This window comes from Bubalus bubalis, chromosome 11, assembly GCF_019923935.1.
Source record: "Bubalus bubalis isolate 160015118507 breed Murrah chromosome 11, NDDB_SH_1, whole genome shotgun sequence".
In the NCBI taxonomy this organism is placed as follows: domain Eukaryota; kingdom Metazoa; phylum Chordata; class Mammalia; order Artiodactyla; family Bovidae; genus Bubalus; species Bubalus bubalis.
This window is the reverse complement of record NC_059167.1, coordinates 23,583,061-23,605,858: the sequence shown is the minus strand read 5'-3', so window position 1 is coordinate 23,605,858 and position 22,798 is coordinate 23,583,061. Positions and strand designations below refer to the sequence as shown.

At 37.2% G+C, this 22,798-nt stretch overlaps 1 protein-coding gene across 9 annotated transcripts in view; it reads left to right on the top strand.

Annotated features, from left to right (window-relative positions):
- Positions 1-22,798, top strand: part of RAD51B (RAD51 paralog B) — a 617,639-nt gene that overhangs the window by 56,028 nt on the left and 538,813 nt on the right. Inside the window, exon 7 of one of the 9 annotated variants that reach the window (XM_044924816.2) lies at positions 4,576-5,030. The exons of the other annotated variants lie outside the window; for them this stretch is intronic. Within the exon in view, the coding sequence (XP_044780751.2) occupies positions 4,576-4,785 (210 nt within the window). The 3' untranslated portion in view covers positions 4,786-5,030. Of the gene's footprint in view, positions 1-4,575; positions 5,031-22,798 lie in introns of those variants that run through there. 9 annotated transcript variants of the gene reach the window in all.

The following is a 22,798-nucleotide window of genomic DNA, read 5'->3' as shown; positions in this document are numbered from 1 at the left end:
CTACTGTAAAATCTTTTTCTCTTTGGGAAGGATGACATCATTTGGCCTTCACCTGGGCATGAATGCCTTTACATTTGAATTCTGCCATTACTTTTTATCATTCAGTTCAGTTCAGTTCAGTCCAGTTGCTCAGTCATGTCTGACTCTTTGTGACCCCGTGAACCACACACGCCAGGCCTCCCTGTCCATCACCAACTCCCGGAGTCCACCCCAACCCGTGTCCATCGAGACGGTGATGCCGTCCAACCATCTCATCCCCTGTCATCCCCTTCTCCTCCTGCCCTCACTCTTTCCCAGCATCAGGGTCTTTTCAAATGAGTCAACTCTTCGCATCAGGTGGCCAAAGTATTGGAGTTTCAGCTTCAACATCAGTCCTTCCAATGAACACCCAGGACTGACCTCCTCTAGGATGGACTGGTTGGATCTCCTTGCAGTCCAAGGGACTCTCAAGAGTCTTCTCCAACACCACAGTTCAAAAGCATCAATTCTTCAGTGCTCAGCTTTCTTTATAGTCCAACTCTCACCATACTTGACTACTGGAAAAACCATAGCCTTGACTAGATGGACCTTTGTTGACAAAGTAATGTCTCTGCTTTTTAATATGCTGTTTATTAGATTCTGACAGTGAAAGCTGTGCCACTTGGCATCACTTGACTGAAAATACACATTAACATCTGGTGTCAATTTTCAATTATAAAATGCCTATACTAATACATATTTTGAGGCCATCATTGAAATGGAAACATAAAATTTAAAAATTCTCAGAAACAATTTATAAATCTTTGAATATGTTCACTGACTATAGTTTGAGAAATATTTGTACAAGTTTTGCAGAATTTTTTTTTCTGAATTTTATGGCGGAAGTTTAAAAGATACTTTGCTCTTGGGATGTAAGATGCAAAACCTTTGTCTTTTTAATTGAAGTATAGTCAATTTACAATGTTTTGTTAGTTTCAAGTGTACTGCAAAGTGATTCAGATTATTTTCTATTATAGAAAACCTTTGTCTTTTTAAAGTGTGTCTATGCCAGTATTGGAAGAAACAGTAAGCTCTATAATTGTTTATAGATAATTGATGAAAATAACATAAAAGAATTTAAATATTACCTCTATAAAATAAATGTAGATTATGGTTGCTTGTTATCATTGACTTCTAATTACTATACAAAATAGTTTAGATACATTGTTAATTATGTATTAGATTAAAATAATGAGGGTTTTTTGTTTTTTGCCAGAAAAGACCTTAAAAATCATTTTCATTTTATAGATGACACTGATTCTGAGAGGTGACTTGACTTATTCTATTTTTAGCATAAGAGAGGACAGATGAGTGGGTACAATGCAAGGTCTTTGGGGTGCCAGTTCTTAAATTTTTTTCTTACAGTAGGAGTCTCTTTTTTTCTGAGATCTACAGAATGATGGTGGTGCTTCTCTGAAAATGCTCCAAAAGTGTCTTAAACAGGCCCTTACAAATGCAAAAAATGCACAAAATACCGATAGCAATTTTTGATGTTTCAGAGAATTCAAGTTAATTTTAGTGTTGATCTATGAGTAGCATTGAAGTTTCTTGTCTCTTCCCCTCGCTTTTCTTTTACCTTCCTTGCTTGATATTGTGCAAATGTTTTCTAGTGTAAGAGAACTAGTACTAGTTATCAGAATTTAGAGAAGTGGTATTTCAAGAAAAATTAGAATGTACTATTTAAAGGTTCTAAGAAGGAAAAGTCTTTTTTTCATTAAAAGTTGTTAAAATCCAAATTATTTTACCAAAATGTGGTTTTGACAGGTTTTTCTGTTGTTGCCATCTGTATATTCTTGATTATGTGTTTTTTGAGAAAATGCATTGCTCTAATGTGTTGCATAACATGATTTCTTTTGAAATATTAATGCTTATAAAATATTTAAAGCTGTTTAGAAAAATGAATTAAAATGTGTATTCCCTATTTTCATGTTTTAAGGACATAAGAGTTGAAAATAATTAACAAATTGAAATTGTGTTTAGTGAGGCAAATATTATAAGGTTAAACTTTTCATTATTATTTGACAAAAGCATAAAAACATTTTTCTCAGTTTCATGGTAAATTCACATGGGCCAGAATTTCTTCTTCTTTATTTTTAGCTGTTCGTCATACAAGATAGATTTAATCTTATAGCATTATATCTTATTTTAGATATTAATAAATATTTAAAATTAAAAAAATAGGAAGCTAGGTCAATGCATTTAAAATAATTAAGGTTTTGTTAATTGCAAAACTATAATACAATGTTTATGACGTGAAATAGAGGGAAAAGGTACATATGAACCCAGTTTTGACATTTTTATCATAAATGTAAAAATTCAGGACTTGCATTTTCATAAAGCATTTCGTAATGAAGTTTCTCTAATTGCGAAGTTGAAATCCTGGACTCTAGATACATGTAAGTAAGCCATCAAAACTCTATAGTTATATTTTATTCTTGTATAATGTTATTATTTGATTTTTCAGAAATGATACAATTTTTGGTTTGATTACTTTCATCTTAATTACTGAAAGCAAACACTATGGGAATTCTATGAGATAAGAAAAGTCTTTTACATTTTTCTTTCTTTTTTCATAAGTACCTTGTGTTTGCTAACTCACATTTGAAGTCAGAGTATCCTTAACGGTACCCTATATTCATTTTGGTGGCTGAAACTAACAGTCCGGACTAAGTCTTTATTTTATTTCATTAGTAGCTGATAATAATTCTGGAAAAATTATATTCTTCCTTTGTGTGGTTCTTTATAATTTATAAAACTTTGTTTTTATTGTTGACTAGAGCAAAAAGCTAGGAACAACTTAAGGTGAATGAGTATGGGGTGATTGGCTAAATTAGTGGTAGAATACCCATACAATGGAATACTGTGCTGTTGTTAAAATGAAGGAGATAACCCAAAAATGTATTCATAAGTTGTATAGGGAAAGGTTAACTCAGCTGCGGTGGGTTGCTGAGACCTAGCATGCCCCCAAGAAAGTCTGGTTTTTAGGACTACCAGCTCCTGGGAAATGAACTCAGAGCCTTTGGAACATTCTTAAGAGTGTTTTTGTGTGCCGGATGCCTTGGACCACATAATACCAGTTGAATCAGATGGTTTATGCAAACAGTGTGATTTATGGTGAACACTTAACGTTGCTCTGGTGTTTAGTCGCTAAGTCATATCTGATTCTTGTGACCCTATGGACTCTAGCCCACCAGGCTCCTCTGTCCATATGGTTTTCCAGGCAAGAATACTGGATTGAGTTGCCATTTCCTTCTCCAGGGGATCTTCCTAGTCCAAGATTTGAACCCAGATCTCCTGCATTGCAGGCAGATTCCTTACTGACTGAGCTACCAGGGGACTGGAATCTCAGTAGCTCACGTCAGTCATGCAGGCTCTGCATGTTGTGTGACTGACCCCTAATAAAAACTCTGAACACTAGAGCTTGGGCAGCTCTCTTGGTTGACTTTACTTTTCACATGTGTTGTCACATATAAATTCTGGGAGAATTAAACACGTCCCTGCAACTCCACTGTGGGATGACACCTGGAAGCTTGTACCTGGTTTCTCCTGGACTTTGTTCATGCTCCTTTTTTTTTTTTTTTGCTTATATCAGACTATATCTTTTTGCTGTACTAAACCATAACTGAATGTAAAAGCTTTTCTGAGTCCTAGGAGTCCTTTCAGTGAATCATTGAGCCAGAAAGTGGTCTTAGAGACCCCTGACACAGAGGGACATTAGTAGATAGGTACAAGAATGTTTAGGACTTTTATGGCAACTTAATTTAATTGTTCAAAACTAACAAAATTTAGTTATTAGTATTTCATCAGCCTTAATTTATTGGTTTTGATCAATGTATAAGATTATTTATAAAAGATGTCAACATTAGGAGAAGCTGGGTGAAGAGCATGTAAGAACTCTAGGTATTTCTTTTTGCAACTATTTATTGGATGAATCTAAAATTATTTTTAAATAAAAAATTAAAAAGAACAGAGTGGGTTGGGTGCTTTTATATGTGTAAATTGGCTCTGGAAACTCATTAAGAAACTCTGTTGGTTGAATCTGGAGAAGGAAAGTGGGTGTTGAAAGAGGGCTTATGTTTTAATCACTGAATGTCTTCCATTTAGTCATCTGGTCCTGTAGGTGTTACCTAATACCACTCCAGTTTAGATGCTACTCTTCATCTTTCAGCTAATCTGGCTCCATTTCCAGTATATACTAAGTACCATCATCAGATTAATTCCCAGCATCTTCAATGCTATCTACCCTGGTTCCTGGTGGTTAACAGTACTGGCTTTGGAGTTAGGTGTTGATTTGAATCATAGCTTCACTGTTTGCTGGTTTTATGACCTTGAGTAAGTTCCTAGTGCCAACTCTTAGTTTCCCATTTGAAAAAATGGGAATAATAATATCTGACTTTTGGGGGTGTGGGGGTTAAATAAGATAATGTCTGTACTGTTCTTTGTGCAGTGTTTGATACATTCAATAAGAGGTAGCCATTAATTATTAATTTTAGTAGTTATGTCATTCCACATGCTTGGTATGTTTTATCTCTTGCCTCCTATTTTTTTTTTCCTTAGAAGTCTGCAAGCTCTTCAGAAGGAAAAATGTCTTACTGCTGTATCCCCTTCCAGATATTTTGCTGTTACCATCTGACTCTCCTATACCTGGTTTACTCACTTATTCTTTGGATCTCAGACACTCTTCTTCTTTTCCTAATTCAATCCTCAGCAGTGTGTACAAAACTCTGTGCTAGGCGCTACGAGATCATAATGATGAATAAAACATAGTCTTTGCCCTTAAGACTTATGTAAATAAGTTATTTGTAGAAGACAAATGGCTCTCTATGGTATAATGGAGAATGATATAAGTACCTTGTCTGCTATTCTTTTTCTAACAGATAAGTAAATGCCTTGGTGTACTCTCTTCTCTGTCCTTTACTTGGAACTACAGATTACACACAGAGAAATAAAGAGAGGTGGCATAGATCTTCATTTTTGTTGTTCAGTTGCTCAGTCATGTCCAACTCTTTGCCACCCCATGGACTGCAACGTGCCAGGCTTCCCTGTCCTTCACCATCTCCTGGAGCTTACTCAAACTCATGTCCATTGAGTCTGTGATGCCATCCAAACATCTTGTCTTCTGTCCTCTTCTCCTCCTGCCTTCAATCTTTCCCAGCATCAGGGTCTTTTCTAATGAGTCAGCACTTCGCATTGGGTGGCCAGAGTATTGAAGCTTCATCTTCAGCATCAGTCCTTCTAATGAATATTCAGGACTGATTTCCTTTAGGATTGACTGGTTGGATCTCCTTGCAGTCCAAGGGACTCTCAAGAGTCTTCTCCAACACCACAGTCAAAAGCATGAGTTTTTCTGCTCTCAGCTTTATGGCCCAACTCTCACATCCATACATGACTACTAGAAAAATGATAGCTTTGAGTAGATGGACCTTTGTAGGCAAAGTAATGTCTCAGCTTTTTAATATGCTGTCTAGGTTAGTCATAGCTTTTCTTTCAAGGAGTAAGCATCTTTTAATTTCATGGCTGCAGTTACATCTGCAGTGATTTTGGAGTCCAAGAAAACAAAGTCTCTTACTATTTCCATTGTTTCCCCATGTATTTGCCATAAAGTGGTGGGACTGGATGCCATGATCTTCATTCTTTGAATGTTGAGTTTTAAGCCAGCTTTTTCACTCTTCTCTTTCACTTTCATCCAGAGGCTTTCATCATAGATCTTCATAGGCTCTAGCTAAATTCTGTCTCATCTGATCTTGACCCTGATGGTCCATTCTCTTTCAAAGAGTATGCTTTTGGAGACAGATAGTGGTTAAACTGATGAAGTGTAATTCCAAAGTTGAGTTGGTAAGAAAAAGTTAGAGATGAAAGAAAGCAAGTTGTAGCTGTTAGATTTTAGTGTTACTTTACATTTATTAGGCAGCGCTTTGATGTGCTTGTAGAATTTTCCTGTTGAAGATCTTAAGGTTGTAGCTGAATGGCAAACCTCAATTCTCAAGTGAGAACAGGGATGCAGAGAAATGAGGTGTTTTATCTAAGACTGCTCAAGAAGTATTTGCAGAATTGAATACTATCACTTATATCTTCTCTCCTGGATTATTATTACAGTGTCTTAATTGTTCTGTTGCTTTTCTACCTAAGTACCTATTACTGCTGCATAATTTCCCAGAGTATATCTCTGATCACATCCTCTGCTCTGAAGAATTGCATGGCGCCATATTTTTTTTATGGAACAAGCCACTAGACTATCATCACTACAAGGGTAGAGAACTTCTCTGTTTTGTTCACACTTGGATCCTTTGCGTCTCGAATTGGGGTACATGACACAGAATAATTGCTTTAATTGGTATTTGTTGAATAATTCATTCTCAGTTCCTGATCTGATATTCAAAGTTTGCTTCCACATGGTTCTAGCTTACTTCTCCTGCCTTTTCTTTTTGGTTCTGGCTGCTGGTCTGTCCCTGGTCACCCTATGTTTATTCCAGCTGTGGATGTCCTTCATCTCTCCTTTCTAAACTTTACTCTTCTTTGTTGTCTGAGCTCTCACGTTTTCTCTTTTTCCTGAGAGTTTGGTACCACTTGATTTTTAAGTACCAGTTAATTAGCCTATGTAGACACAGGCTTTAATCTCCATCAATTCTGTCTTCTTTGTAGTATACATGGTCTTGACTTCTAAATTGGAACTTTAATCATTTATTGCTTTGCAGTATTATTTAAATTTTTGTGTGTCCCTGTCTGGGCTCCTTAGTTATATTAGGAAGCTTCCTGAAAACAGAGCTATATTATAGGTATACTCCAGAGCTGCCTATATAGAATAGTATCCCTATTCATTAGTGTCCTATGTATATTTTTAGAATGATTGTATCACTTTTTCTAGTCATGCAATTTATGAAATGCATATTTAATTGTCTACTTCATGTCTTACAATACTTAAAGGGAAAACTTTCTAACATTCATTATAAAAAGTGAAAAGATACTTGGAAACTAAACTTTGATGTCTTTTGCCAACCCCTTTCCTTCTTTAAAATTGATTTGCTCATAATTTGCTAGTTCTGTACCTTTAATTTAATATGATGGAAGAACTTCTGTCAGACATCATCGATCAAGATTTTATACAAAGAGTTGTGATCATCAAAGTGGGAATTTAACATTAGTGCTCTGATACATTATTACTATAATGCCTTGTTTGGAAGCTTAACAATATCGGATAATGCTCTATTTTATGATTTTTAACTTATCAGAGGAAAGCATTGTAGATAAATTGGATCTTGAGTTTCATGGAATCAACAAACAGCTCACTGTTTAATTAAATTCAGATGAAGAATTTGAAATACAGTCTTGGCTTATGAGAGGTTGGTCAGAGCATACTGCCTTGTGTTTCTCAAAGACAAAAATGATTTCTTTTGTTCATACTGTTGTATGTTCTTTGTCTTTCTTCAGTATATCTGTTGAGTTAATTACACTTATCTTCCAAGTGCATACATATTGACATGTTGTTAGTGTTTTAGTTTTACACTTTTTAAAAAGTATATTTAAAATCTTCATATTTTAAAAAAAATTGTATTTTTTCGAGCTTAATTCTTTGACATTGTAAATTTTGACTTCTTTCTGAAAGCTTCCAGTTTTATAATTTCTGTTTTCCATCAGTTTATTAAGTCAAATAAATTTATTTCTCAGATAACTTATAATTTTAATAGAGTTTGAAGTCCTAGGCAAAGTTTTGCCTTAAAACAGAAAACAATTTTAATCATGGCAGTTAGAATTTTTTCCTTTATTGAGTACAAGAACTAAAGTAGGCGTTTAATTAACTTTCCAAGATTTAAGAAAAGTTTCCGAATACTTGAGTCTGTGTAAACATGTAACAGCTGTAGTTTAAAGGTTTTATTTCTCTTCCAATACAATTAAAATAATTTACAATAGAGACTATTTAAAGTTAGATGTTTCTTATTTGAGCAGTTTTTCCTTCCCCCTTTTTAATCTTTTGTTTATCCTTGATATTGAAAAATTTCAATTTCACATTTTCCTATTTGTTTTGATTCTCTTAATGTGGATTTGTCTCTGCTGGGAAATGTCTTATTAAAAGTAAAACATTAAGGAATTCTCTGATGGTCCAGTGGTTATAACTCAGCGTTCTTACTTCTGGGGCCCTGGGTTTGATCCCTGGTGGGGGAACTATTATTAATAAGATCCCACAAGCAGCATGGCATGGCCAAAAATAAAGTAAAACATTAAATCAGTTGATGGCTCTTTAATTCTTAAGACTGTTTTGATTGTTATGGGAGAGAAAAATGTATGTGGATAGAGAACAAGGGCTCCTTACCACTATGCTATGCTACGCTAAGTTGCTTCAGTCGTGTCCGACTCTGTGCGACCCCATAGACGGCAGCCCTCCAGGCTCCGCCGTCCCTGGGATTCTCCAGGCAAGAATTACTGGTGGTTTGAAAAATCTAAGCTGCTTCTAAAATTAAATTTTGATCATAGATGTTTGGGTTTTGAAGTCCCTTTTAAGATCAAGGACCCCTTATTTAGTATTTCAGAGTTTGTGTTAATTGTTTTACTGGCAGAAGTAAGTAGTTGTTGACGTTCTAGTTTGTCATCTTGAAAGACTGTTAATTATAAATAGCTGGACCTTACTGAGCACTTAAGTTTTTGTTCCAGGTATTGTAATGAGTACATTTTAAACATTTTTCATCTAATACTTTAAATAATTTTATGAGGCAGGTTATATTATTCTTGTTTTATAGGTGAACAAATTGAACCTTGTAAGCATTAAAGATTTTAACTTTCCCAGAATCACATGGCTCCTGAGTGAAAGGGGTAGAATTTGAACGCAGATCTGTTTCATTCCAATGCACGTATTTTTTATTCACGGTAGAGCATTGTTTCTTAAAGCACTAGTCAAAATTATTCTGCTCCCTCACTTAAAAAAAAAAGAAGAAAGTTTTATTTATTCATTTTTGGCTGCACTGGGTCTTCATCGCTTTGCATGCGTTTTCTCTAGTTGCAGTGAGCAGGGGCTACTCTTCCTTGTGGTACTCAAGCTTCTCATTGCCGCGGTTTCTCTTGTAGAGCGCAGGCTTCAGCAATTGCAGCACATGGGCTCAGTAGTTGTGGTACACAGGCTCTAGGCACTCGGGCTTCAGTAGTTGTGGCACGTGGGCTCAGTAATTGCTGCTCATGGGCTCCAGAGCATGACCTCAGTAGTTACAGCAGCATGGGCTTAGTTGCTCTGCAGCATGTGGAATCTTCCCTGACCAGGGGTTGAACCCATCAGTGTCCCCTGCTTTGGCAGGCGGATTCTTATCCATGGCACCACCAGGGAAGTCCCCTTAAAAGCTGTTCAGTGCTCAGAATTCTTTCTTCCAAAGCTTTTTCAATGGGAGATTTCACACTTCGCTTAATGCTTTGCTTGTTGTTTGGAAGTGTAATGGTAGATGTGCTTCTATGTTAGCTGTATTGGTATTTCAAGTAAGAGAAATATTTGAACAGTTACAGCTTGGTTGCTTTTCCACCTGCATATAAATCATACTTGTATGTTAAGGGTATAATTAATCCCTTTTATCTGCTAGTGAATGTGCAGACTTGTTGGGTTTCTATATTTTCCAGCTAGAATTGGTGAATCTTAGCCTAAATCTTGTGTTAGGTATGCTATCTTAGGAAAATAATTTCTAGACACTTGTACTTTAGACTTCTCTTAGGGAACATCTGAAGTACAGACAACCCCCTAAGATTTTGCTCTGAGGTTTAATGAAGACTTAATACGTGCTGTGACTGTACGGGAGATATTTCAGTTTCATGGCATTGCCAGATGTATCTGGTAAAATTGGGTGTTCATGAATTTAATTAAAAGTTCCTAGGAACTTACAACTTAAGGTAGTTTTTATAAGCATCGGTACTCAAAGGATCTTTAGCGTATATATTTGAGGGAGGGACAGTTTTGACTTGAACTGAAATAAAGCGAAGTTTGTAGTTATGATGACCAAGGTGCAGTATTTTAAAGAAATACTGAAAATGTTATAATGTGAAGTTTTTTTTTTTAATGCTCCTGGTTTAAAGTTATTGCAGTTGGTTTCATTTCCTAGACTATATTGCAGTGAATCTCTCTTTTGTTCTTCTTTGTGATCTTTAGCATAGTTTACTGGGTTGTCCAATGACATAAGCCTTAGAAATGACACTTCTGTGTTCAACAGTATACCTCTCCTTTCACATTTCTTACCCCATCTTTGGGAATCAATCATGTTTTGAAGAGTAAACATGTTATACAAACAGGATGATGTAGTAGAAAGTACCCCAGAATTTCAAGTCTGAAGATACGAGTTTAAGTACCAAGTATATTTCAACTAACTGTGTGATTATGGTCCAATCAGTTCTCCTTCCTGAGCCTCAGTATCCTCGTCTGTAGAAAGAGCATATAAATTCCTTCTCATAAGCCTTAATGTTATTGTTACTCATAATAGTAATATTATTACTAACACAAACTATAACTGCTGCTGCTAAGTCGCTTCAGTCGTGTCCAACTCTGTGCGACCCCATAGACGGCAGCCCACCAGGGGCCCCCCGGCCCTGGGATTCTCCAGGCAAGAACACTGGAGTGGGTTGCCATTTCCTTCTCCAATGCAGGAAAGTGAAAAGTGAAAGTGAAGTCACTCAGTCGTGTCCGACCCTCAGCAACCCCATGGACTGCAGCCCACCAGGCTCCTCCACCCATGGGATTTTCCAGGCAAGAGAACTGGAGTGTACTAGTAGATGAATAATAGTATTCATATTATTAGTAATATTTATTGCTAATACAGATTGCTAAATTACTTTTATACAGATTTTTACAGTTAACAAACCACTTTCATACATAGTAATTTTTTAAGAAGATCTATCTATCTATGAAAGGACTAAATTCTAAAGCACTGTGTGAGTATTAATTGATATTTTCATAACCAACTGAAGTGGCTGTTTTCAGTTTTAGTCATTTGAATGATAAACCAGAGTTTTTAAAATTCAGATAACACATTTCTGTTTAGCTAAATTAGAAGTTTTAGGATGTTTTCTAACTAGTATTAAGATTGATTTTAAGTTAAATTTCAATAACATCTGATTTCTATATTACTATTATTATTTGGATTTCCCTGGTGGCTCAGACGGTAAAGCATCTGCTATTTAAAGAAATAGAGATAGGTGATCAGTAAAATTATGAGTGGTCAGGAGTACTTGTGAGCTAGTGTCATTTCTAGAAACTACAACAAGGTTCCCGTTGCACTAACAGTAAGTTTATCATTTACTGCTAAATCACTGTGATTATTTAAAAATAAATAGCCCTTTATGTTTACAAAGTACCCTGCAGTTGTTAATTAGCCTGCATCAGTGTTTATAAAGGGCTGGACTAGTGCCTATATTGGTCAGCTTTGTGCAGGATTTCCAGACACCATTCTGATGACTCAGTCTAACTCTGGGATCAGTTGATATTTGTCTGTATACTGCAGGGCATTATCAAAGCTTATTTCATTGTTCAGTTGCACCATCATTTTCTCAGAAAAAAGCTGAAGAAAAAATTATTAAATCTTTTCTGTGCATTTGTTTTGAGAACCTCACAGTTTCTGGGACCTAGAAGTTCTTACTAAGTATAATATAAATATTTCCCTTCAGAATTTAAATAGCTAATAGTTTTAAGGTAGTTACCATTTAAGGCATTTTGTAATGAAATAATCTTTGCCTTCAAGACTCATTTTCTACTAGTGGATGTAAGACATATATGTGAGAAAAGATCAATGTGATATAAGGTAGTAAGTAATGAGTGTTAACCAAGTGGTTGTGGCAGATACTGTTAGTTGCCTATCTAGTCCTCATTTCCATCTCCCATTGTTAATAGACCCCGATTAAGGTGGCAGTGTCCTCACCTTAGCTAGTGTTAGTGTCAGTCACTCAGTCATGTCTGACTCTTTGTGACCCCATGGACTATAGCCCGCCAGCTTCCTCCGTCCATAGGATTTTCCAGGCAAGAACACTGGAGTGGGCTGCCATTTCCTTCTCCAGGACACCTTAGCTAAATTCATGGCAATCATGTTCCCTCATTTCCCAGGTTCTTTGCAGGTGAAGGTGGTCACGTGATTTAGTTCTGGCCAATCATAGTCATTTTAGTTCTCTATTGGTGCTTAATAAACTCTTCCAGAATGTAGTGACTTAAAACAACTTAAAACTTCTAGCTGTAGCTAGAAGACTCCAAGATTGGAGGCTGGAATTGTATGAAAAGGCCCCTTTGTACTGTTTGACAGTTAATGCTTATGTCTGCTGGGGACCCAGCTAGAACATTCACACGTGGTCTCAGCGTGGTTTCTGGGCTCTAAGAGTTTCCCAAAAGAGAGAGCCCCAGATGGAAGCTGTATTTTTTTTATGATGTTGCCTCAGAAGTCACATTGCATCACTTCTGCTGTACTCTGTTGGTCAAAAAGTCCCCCTCCCAGATTCAAAGGGAGAAAATATGACCTCTCAGTTGGAGAAGTACCTATCACATTGTAAAAAGAACATGTGGGATGGGGTGAGTTGGTTGGTGTGGCTGTCTGTGAAAAATAAAGTTTGCCACAACCTATTGAAGGGGAAGCTTATAAGAAAGCTTTTATAATACTTTCCAGATAAAAGAGAAGTGATATTTCTGCATGGTTCTTTGTTACTTGTCCCTTTTCCCTGCCTTAAAGGCGCAGCAACCATCTTGTGCTTATGATGTGACAAACCAGTATTCTAAGGATGTTAACATCATTGGATGTCAACCCTGGACTATCTGCTTTCAGACCTTTTCTTTAGTTAGTTCAGTTGCTCAGTCATATCCAACTCTTTGCGACCCCACGGACTGCAGCATGCCAGGCTTCCTTGTCCATCACCAACTCCTGAGCTTGCTCAAACTCATGTCCATCGAGTTGGTGATACCATCCAGCCATCTCATCCTCTGTTGTCCCCTTTTCCTCCTGCCTTCAATCTTTCCCAGCATCAGGGTCTTTTCCAATGTGAGGCAAATAATTGCCTATTTATTTAAAATTGCTGTAGAGAGGTTTTCATTTTTTTTGTTGTAATTTATTTATTTGGCTATGCCAGGTCTTAGTTGCGGCATGCAAACTCGTAGTTGCGGCATGTGGGATCTAGTTTCCTGACCAGGGATCGAACCCAGGCCCCTGCATTGGGAGCACAGAGGCTTAGCCACTGGACTGCCAGGAAAGTCCCTAGGTTTTCATGATCCTGAAATCTCCTGGTTGTCAATACTGAGTGTGCATAGAGATCACCTGGAGAGCTTGTTAGGGCTGACTTAAAGGGAGAGATGGATCTTGGGCTAGATAAGTATGATTTGGACAGATAGAATTAGGTAAGCAATTCAAGTATTACAGGTGGAATGAGCAAATACATCAAAGCCAAAAAAAAAGTTAAGTTTTTTTTTTTTTTTTTAACTTCTATAACGTAATCAGCTTACTTTGAGTTTTTATTGAGGGTTGGAAATTAGTTAAAGGGGAGGTAACAACTATATTAAGGAGGTCCTTGGAGGCCAGAAAGACATTTCTTTTTTATTTTGTAAATAGTTAGATGCCCAGAACTTGTCAAAGGCTTGTACTGTTTGACCGTTGTCATTTCCCTCCCCCCCCGTTCCTGCTAACCACCATTCTACTTTGTTTCCTTGATTTTTTTTTTTTTAAGATTCCATGTATAAGTGAAACCATACAGTATTTGTCTTTCTGTATCTGCCTTATTTTACTTAGCATAATATCCTCCAGGTTCATCCATGTTGTCGCATATGGCAGAAATTCCCTCTTTCTTAAAACTGAATAATATTTGTTCATTGGTTGACACTTAAGTTGTTTCTATATCTTTTTTTGGCTATTGTGAATAATAATACCCTTTAAATTTTATATTTCACTAGATTTGTGTAGTGCCAGATTTATGTAGTGACTTGAATTAGGTACCAATTAGACTTCAAGTTATTGACCCATATCTGAAGATAGCCTTGTATAGTATATATGTAATAATTTATATTGTGCATTGTAGGTCTGATTTTGAATTAATAGTTCTTCCTTTATGTCAGTGTTGAATACAAGATAAAACAGTGAGCCTAACCTGTAAAATGATCACATTCCTTTAGCTTTAGTAGTTTAAAAAACTGTCTCATCTGTTAGTATGTTATGACTGAGATGTTTGCCAAGTTTTTCTTAGGAGCAACTGTTGTGCAAGCTATGAACCTATATAGTTGACTCCTGCCTGTACTTTCTGTTATTAGCAAATAGTGTTTCTTCCAGGGAATGTTACGTTTCCTGAGTCTAGAAGTTCTGTGAGGTAGAGCAACACTGAAGGTCAGATCACACAAACCACATTTTTGGTATTGCTTCCAGAGACCTCTTACGCAGTTTCTGTGACTGATTTTTGTTTAATCTAAATAGTAGATGTTTGACATTTGTGACATATGTGACTGTCTTTTTTAGATAGTTTTCTCCACAAGTTGTTGCTCTGTATTGTTAGAGGGAAGTGTTTTGTTTGTTTGTTTTTTAAAAACAGTTTTTTGAGCTATAGTATACATACCATATAATTCACCCTAGGAGGAAATCTTGCTTCCATCGAAAGACTGATAGTTTCAAAACAAAGCCCACATTTCTTTATTATTTATTCCTACATATATCCCATATTATGAATTTATTTCCTACTTTACTGCTAGGCTACTATATAGCCTGTTGCCATTATTATTATTATTATGCATCTTACTTTATACATTTTGAAATAAAAAGCTTCCATGTCATTTTAGATTGATGAGTATTTTGAAATTATTTTTATAGTTATACTCTAATATGAATTCTAATAGATGAAAGAGCTTTGCAAGCCATCTTATTGAAGACAGTAAAGATTTTAAAGATGTCCCAGTATAATGAGATTTCTAACAGCTGGAAAAGTTGATGCAGTGAATTCAGAACCAAATGATAGCATTGAAACATTAATGGGATGAGGGAAGAAAATATTTATCTTGGATGTTATTTATAGTCTACTAAGCATCCGTTCTTCTTTCTTCTTTCCTAATGGACCCATGCTTTTTCTCCAGGATTCCCCTGAAAGTGAAAAAGAAAGTGAAAGTGAAGTCTCTCAGTCATGTCTGACTCTGTGAGCTCATGGACTGTAGCCTACCAGGCTCCTCCATCCATGGATTTTCCAGGCAAAAGTACTGGCATGGGTTGCCATTTCCTTCTCCAAGGGATCTTCCCAACCCAGGGATCGAACCCAGGTCTCCCACATTGCAGGCAGACACTTTACTATCTGAGCCACCAGGGAAGCCCTGGGATTCCTCTACTCCCATGTAACCAGTGAGCATCAGGAAAGCTGATTTCCACCCTCAGTTCAAGAGTGGGCCTGGTTGATCCAGGGTTACTTGCTGCTTGATGGTTCAGGCGTGAACAGATGACCTAATCCTGGAAAATAGGAAAGTGTTTTAAGTTTTGGGGCTAGTATTCCTTATTCTTATAAGAGATCCATGGGAAGCCACTCTGTATCTTCTGTGGAAAATAATCAAGGATCAGATCAGATCAGATCAGTCGCTCAGTCGTGTCCGACTCTTTGCGACCCCATGAATTGCAGCACGCCAGGCCTCCCTGTCCATCACCAACTCCCAGAGTTCATTGAGACTCACGTCCATTGAGTCAGTGATGCCATCCAGCCATCTCATCCTCTGTTGTCCCCTTCTCCTCCTGCCCCCAATCCCTCCCAGCATCAGAGTCTTTTCCAATGAGTCAACTCTTGGCATGAGGTGGCCAAAGTACTGGAGTTTCAGCTTCAGCATCATTCCTTCCAAAGAACACCCAGGGCTGATCTCCTTCAGAATGGACTGGTTGGATCTCCTTGCAGTCCAAGGGACTCTCAAGAGTCTTCTCCAACACCACAGTTCAAAAGCATCAATTCTTCGGCGCTCAGCCTTCTTCACAGTCCAACTCTCACATCCATACATGACCACAGGAAAAACCATAGCCTTGACTAGACGGACCTTTGTTGGCAAAGTAATGTCTCTGCTTTTGAATATGCTATCTAGGTTGGTCATAACTTTCCTTCCAAGGAGTAAGCACCTTTTAATTTCATGGCTGCAGTCACCATCTGCAGTGATTTTGGAGCCCAGAAAAATAAACTCTGACACTATTTCCACTGTTTCCCCATCTATTTCCCATGAAGTGATGGAACCGGATGCCATGATCTTCGTTTTCTGAATGTTGAGCTTTAAGCCAACTTTTTCACTCTCCTCTTTCACTTTCATCAAGAGGCTTTTTAGTTCCTCTTCACTTTCTGCCATAAGGGTGGTGTCATCTGCATATCTGAGGTTATTGATAGTTCTCCCGGCAGTCTTTATTCCAGCTTGTGTTTCTTCCAGTCCAGCGTTTCTCATGATGTACTCTGCATATAAGTTAAATAAGCAGGGTGACAATATACAGCCTTGACGTACTCCAGTAATCAAGGAAATCATGTATTAATAGCTCTGATTACTATTGTGATCCACACTGTACCCAAAAAGGTAGAGCCAACCTTAGGATGAAGCTGACATTTTGGATGGTATCTCAGAGAGAGAGAGAAGCTATGGGTTCTTGATCACATTGTTGAACAGTTTTATGTCTGGGTTTCCAGAAGTATTAATACATATATTTTTCGTGGTTTAAGTCGCTGGTATGGAAATGGTGGTCTGTGAACTGATAGCATTAGCATCACCTGTGAGCTTGTTTGAAATAAGAAATTTCAGGGCCTACTCTAGTCCTGCTGAATCAGAATCTCCATTTTAATAGGCTGTCCAGTTGATTCATGTACACACAAAAACTGAAGAAGTGTTATTTTAAGCCACTTTGAAATGAGTTTTTGTTTACTTACAAATGAAAGCATCCTACTATGACATTCTAGAGTTTTTTCTCTAAGAAGTTACAACCTGTTCCAAGCATGCCATTTAGAAATAATGGAGTTGGGGATAGACACTATTTCTGGTTGTTATTCTACAGCATTTATTGAGTCATGGTACAGAGTTTAAAAAATTCTCGTCACACTTTGACTGATGTATGGGTTTTTTTTGGTTGTTTTTAATAGTTATTTTTAGATGAAATCTAAAACTGTAGTCCTTACTACTTGTGGTCAAAAAGACCCTAATGTTATTTTGGAAAGTCGGGAGATGTGAACTTAGCTGTGCTGGCTGAAAGCCAGCTTTGAGAGCTGCATTTTACCTTACCTAGGACCACCCCTTCCCATTTTTCCTCACTCCCATTCCTATTTCAACTCGTTTTGTACTGCTCTACTGTTCCAGAACTATTAACCCGTTAACGTCTGGGGAGTATGTCTTGCAAACGTCTGCCTTTTAGACCAGATGTGTGTTTCAGTTACATGAATGGAGAAAAAAATTTTCTCCGCCTGCTGTAAATTATAAATTATCTGTCTGTATGAAGGTTAAAGATAGCATGAGTAAATTAAATCCACTGTCTATCTGGGAATTTTATTTGAGAATTTTTTTCTTCTACATTTGTGCAGAATTAGATGCAGCATTCCAAAGAAGCAACTCAGATTATTAAATTATACTTCTTTGTCCATTTTTCTAGAGGCCTTAATGAGCCTCTGTCAGGATAAATTGGATAATTCAGTTCACAAATTAGATGATCATTTCTGTAATTAATTGAGGATGAATGGTATCTGGTATGCTTTACTGTGAGAATTGCCAAAGGTCTGTGTTCAGTCAGAAAGGTCTTAGCTCTGAAAGGAGTACTTTTAATGGAAATGCCAGTATGCCAATTGATTTTATTATTGCTATTTGCTGAGTTTTTACTGTGTGTTAGGCATTATGCTAGTTACTATGAACATTTATCTCTGATCCTTACAGTTACTCTAAAAGTAAATGATCATTTTATTTCCATTTGGACATGATAAAATTGGGGCTAGAGAGATTCATTAACTCCCAAGATCATATATATGTTAGAGCCTATGACTGGTATACCCAAGCTCATTCAGGCCCTCAAGGAGTTTTAATTTCTACTGAATGGGAGTCTAACATGCAAACAGTGAACTGTAATACAACAAAAGATAAAGTAAAATTTTAAAATAAAGTAAAATCTAAAGATAGAATACAAATAACATTTAATGAGAGAGTAGAGGAAGAGGGAATTAATTCTAGTCCAGAAGATCAGGAGAAAAATAATTCATCTTCCTTCCCATTTCTCTAGTTCCTTAATAGGCTTCACGTGACTTCTCTTGTTCTCTTAATGTTATTAGTAATCAAGACTCAGAACCTTTACTATTTTGATTTTCTTCATATTCTTACATTTCGTCAATCTGTAAAGTCTTTTAGTAGAGTTTCTGGCCGTCTCCTACTGTTCATTCCCACTTCTATTATCCTAGTTTTATCTATTGCTGTACCATCTGGACAGTAGTTGTTAACCTCTGTTGCGCCTAGGATTCATCTAATGGTGCTTTGTCGATGTACAAATAGATTTGATTCATTAATTTGAGGTCACAGGTGATTCTGATGCACATTACAGTTGAGAACCACTTAACTAAGACAGGGGGTCCTCAAAATTTGATCTGGGCCTCCCGGGGTTAGGAGGCATTCCCTGGGAATCTTTCAGGGGTGTGCACAGTCCATAACTGTTTTCATAATTGTACTAAGATATTATTTGCCTTTTTCACTGTCCTGACTTTGCACTGATGGTGAAAAAGCACGAAGAGTAAATTTGTAGTGCTTTACTCAAATTAAGGCAGTGTTGCCAAGCTATGTTAGTAATCATTGTGTTCTTTACTGTCACTCCCTTGTGGAAAAAAATCTAGTTTTGCTTAAGAATGTCTTTCATGAATCAGTTAATATTGTGAATTTCATTAAATCTTGCCCCTTGAGTACATGTTTTATTATGACTCTATTTGACTGCTCATTGTGCATTCTGATGTACAATGGTTGTCTCAAGGAGTGGCACTTTTGCAGTTGTTTGAATTGCGCTAAACTTTTTTTTTTTTTTTTTCATGGAACACCATTAAAAAAAAATACTGATAGACAGACTGTAGTTATTTAAGATTTTGATATTGGGCAGAAGTTTTCCCCAAATGAGCAAAAAGAATTTTACCATTGCTTGTGATAAAATTTAAGCTTTCAAGCAAAGATGAAAATGTGAAAAAAAAACTTCCCAGTACTTGAAGACTTTTAGGGTGAAATTGATGGTGTTTGAAATGTGTCGCTATTAGAAAGATAGCCAGTGTATTCCACATGACCAATGCATGATATTATAAAATCATTCAAAGTGCAAAGTAGAACAATGGATTTTAATGTAATAGAGCCTCAAGAGTTCACTGATAATAGTTCAAGTAGCAAGGCAACTGTCCATTTCTCTATCTCCTCTTCAACATTTGTTATCTGTGTTCTTTATGATAGTCATCTGACAGGTGTGAGGTTTTATCTCATTGTGCTTTTGTCTTTAAAAAATGACCACTTGTTGAGTTTTGATGTACTGTCAAGGAAGACTATCTATAGTTACCCATAAAAGCTACTGAAACACTTCTTTTTCCAGCTACATATCTGAGGCCAGATTATTTTCAGATACCTCAACCAAAACTATACATGATAAGACTGCAGAAGTAGATGTGAGAATCTAGCCATCTTTGATTATGATTTACAGACATATAAAGCAGTGCCATTCTTCCCACAATTTTTTTTGAAAATACATTTATTGTTCATAAAAATGTGTTAAAGTGCAATGAGATTTTTTTTTTTCCATTTCTGTCTTAAATGAGCAAACTCAAGGAGATAGTGAAGGACAGGGAAGCCTGGCATGCTGCAGTTCTTGGGGGCACAAAGAGTTAGACACAACTTAGCGACTGAACACAAACTACAACAAAATAAATGAGTAGATAAGTACTTAAGCACTTAATTTTTATTTCTAATATGGTAGATATCAATATCTAACATGGTCAGTCAGTTCAGTTGCTCAGTTGTGTCTGACTCTTTGCGACCCCATGGACTGCAGGCCTCCAGGCTTCCCTGTCCGTCACCAGCTCTCAGAGCTTGCTCAAGCTCATGTCCATCAAGTTGGTGATGCCATCCAACCATCTCATCCTCTGTCGTTCCCTTCTCCTCCTGCCTTCAGTCTTTCCCAGCATCAGGATCTTTTCCAATGAGTCAGCTCTTCGCATCAGGTGGCCAAAGTATTGGAGCTTCAGCTTCAGCATCAGTCCTTCCAATGCATATTCAGGACTGATTTTCTTTAGGATTGATTGGTTGGATCTCCTTGCAGTCCAAGGGACTCTCAAGAGTCTTCTCCAATACCATAGCTCAGAAGTGTCAATTCTTTGGCGCTCAGCTCTCTTTATGATCTAACTCTAACATCCATACATGACTACCGGAAAAACAGTAGCTTTGACTATATGGACCTTTGTCGTCAAAGTAATGTCTCTGCTTTTCAATATGCTGTCTAGGTTGGTCATAGCTTTTCTTCCAAGGAGCAAGTGTCTTTTAATTTCATGACTGCAATCACCATCTGCAGTGATTTTGGAGCCCAAGATGATAAAGTCTGTAACTGTTTCCATTGTTTCCCCCATCTGTTTGCCATGAAGTGATGGGACCAGATGCCGTGATCTTAGTTTTTTGAATGTTGAGTTTTAAGCCAGCTGTTTTACTCTCCTCTTTCACTTTCATCAAGAGGCTCTTTAATTCCTCTTCACTTTTTGCCATAAGTGTGGTGTCATCTGCATATCTGAGGTTATTGGTATTTCTCCCGGAAGTCTTGATTCCAGCTTGTGCTTCATCCAGCCTGGCATTTCGCATGATATACTCTGCATGTAAGTTAAATAAGCAGGGTGACGGTATATAGCCTTGATATACTCCTTTCTCAATTTGGAACCAGTCTGTTGTTCCATGTCCAGTTCAACATATGAAAAAACTCTTTGGGAATTGCAATCATTTTTAAAGAGTGTTAAGGGGCCTGTAAGTGAGTTGAGTGTTCTCCAAAAAGATATGTTCATGTCATAATCCCTGACCCTTTATTTGGAGACAGAATCTTGGCAGATGTAGTCAAGTTAAAATGAGGTCATGGTGGATTACCACATGCCCTAAATCTAATTACTGGTGTCTTTATAAGAGCAGGAAGAAGGAGATTTGAATATAGAGATGCAGAGGAGATATATAGAGAAGAATGCCCTGTGAAGACAGAGGCAGAGATTGGAGTGATGTAGCTATAAGCCAAGGAACACCGGAGATTACCAGAAACACCAAGGCTAGAAAGTGGCAAAGAAGGATTCTCTCTCAGAAGCTTCATAGGGAGTGTGGCCCTGCCGGCACCTTGATTTCAGACCTCTAGCCTCCAGAATTGTGACAGAATACCTCTCTCTGTGTTAAGCCACTCATCTGTGGTACTTTTGTTATGGTAGCCTAGAAAACTAATACAGGATCTTGAAACCAAAAAAGTTTAAGAATCTCTGACCTAGGTTACCCACCTATCTTTTCTTCCAGATTTTGTCTTGTCAATACATACTGCTCACCACTGCCAACTTACTTATCCTAAAACAAATATTATGCTTCCCTTTCTAAGAAAATGTCACTGAATTTTAAAATTATCTTTCAAATATAGTTCAAACTCTAAATTTGCATTCAAAGTCATCTATAATCTGGCCCTAACCTACTTTTCCAATTTTGTGTCCCACATTTTCCTAAGATACGATTTTCTAATATACTATATACCCTTTGGAATATTCACTTGAGTGTACATTTAAGCATGTATTCTCTTGTTCATTCATTTATTTATTCAACAGAAACAAATACCTGTTCTGAGTTTTTATTCTAATAGTGTGTTGTCTAGTATGGTAAGCAGTAGCTCCAGGTGTCTATTCATTTGAAATTAAATACATAAAACTGAAAATTCACTTCTTTGGTCTCAGTGGCTGCATGTGACTGGTGACTGCTATATTGATCAGCACAGAAATAGACCATATCCACTCTGTATAAAGTTCTATTCTTTTTTTTTTTTTTTTTTTTAGATAGTTCTATTCTTATAAATAATCTCTTCACCTTGGCCCACATCACCTTGCATTTTCCTTTGTTTTCAGCACTCCTGATATGGTCTTCCCGGAACTGGCTCTCTACCACACACACCCCACACCTTTCCTCCAATTCCCTGGCATACTTTCCTTCCTGTTATTTATCAAAATCAACTTTTGATTCTGACTCAAATGATATGACTCGAGCTGGATAGAATTCCTTGTTTCTATTACTGTAACACTAATTTTATTCTGTGACATGTTTTTCTTGACCTGCATTTGCACCTGGCATGAAAGATGAACAGTTATGGTGTCTTTCCTACTAAGCTCATTGAAGGTAGGAACCTTGTCTAATAGATTGGGGTATACTAATCATCGTACTAGAAATAGAAGAAAAGAAAAAGAAACCCACCAGATAAATCAAATGTTTAGTGAATATATTAATTTTAAAATCTTAATTCTATTGAAAAATCCTCTCAGGCACATCTGTAAGGTGTTTATGATGCCTTGTTTTCTTGTTGTTCAGTGGCTCAGTCATGTCCGACTCTTTGCAACCCCATGGACTGCAGCACGCCAGGCTTCCCTGTCCTTCACCATCTCCTGGAGCTTGCTCAAACTCAGGTCTATCCAGTTGTTGATGCCATCCAACCATCTCATCCTCTGTTGTCCCCTTCTCCTCCTGCCTTCAATCTTGCCCAGCATCAGGATCTTTTCCAGTGAGTCGGCCCTTCCCATCAGGTGGCCAAAGTATTGGAGCTTCAGCATCAGTCCTTCCAGGATTGATTTCCTTTAGGATTGACTGGTTTGATCTCGT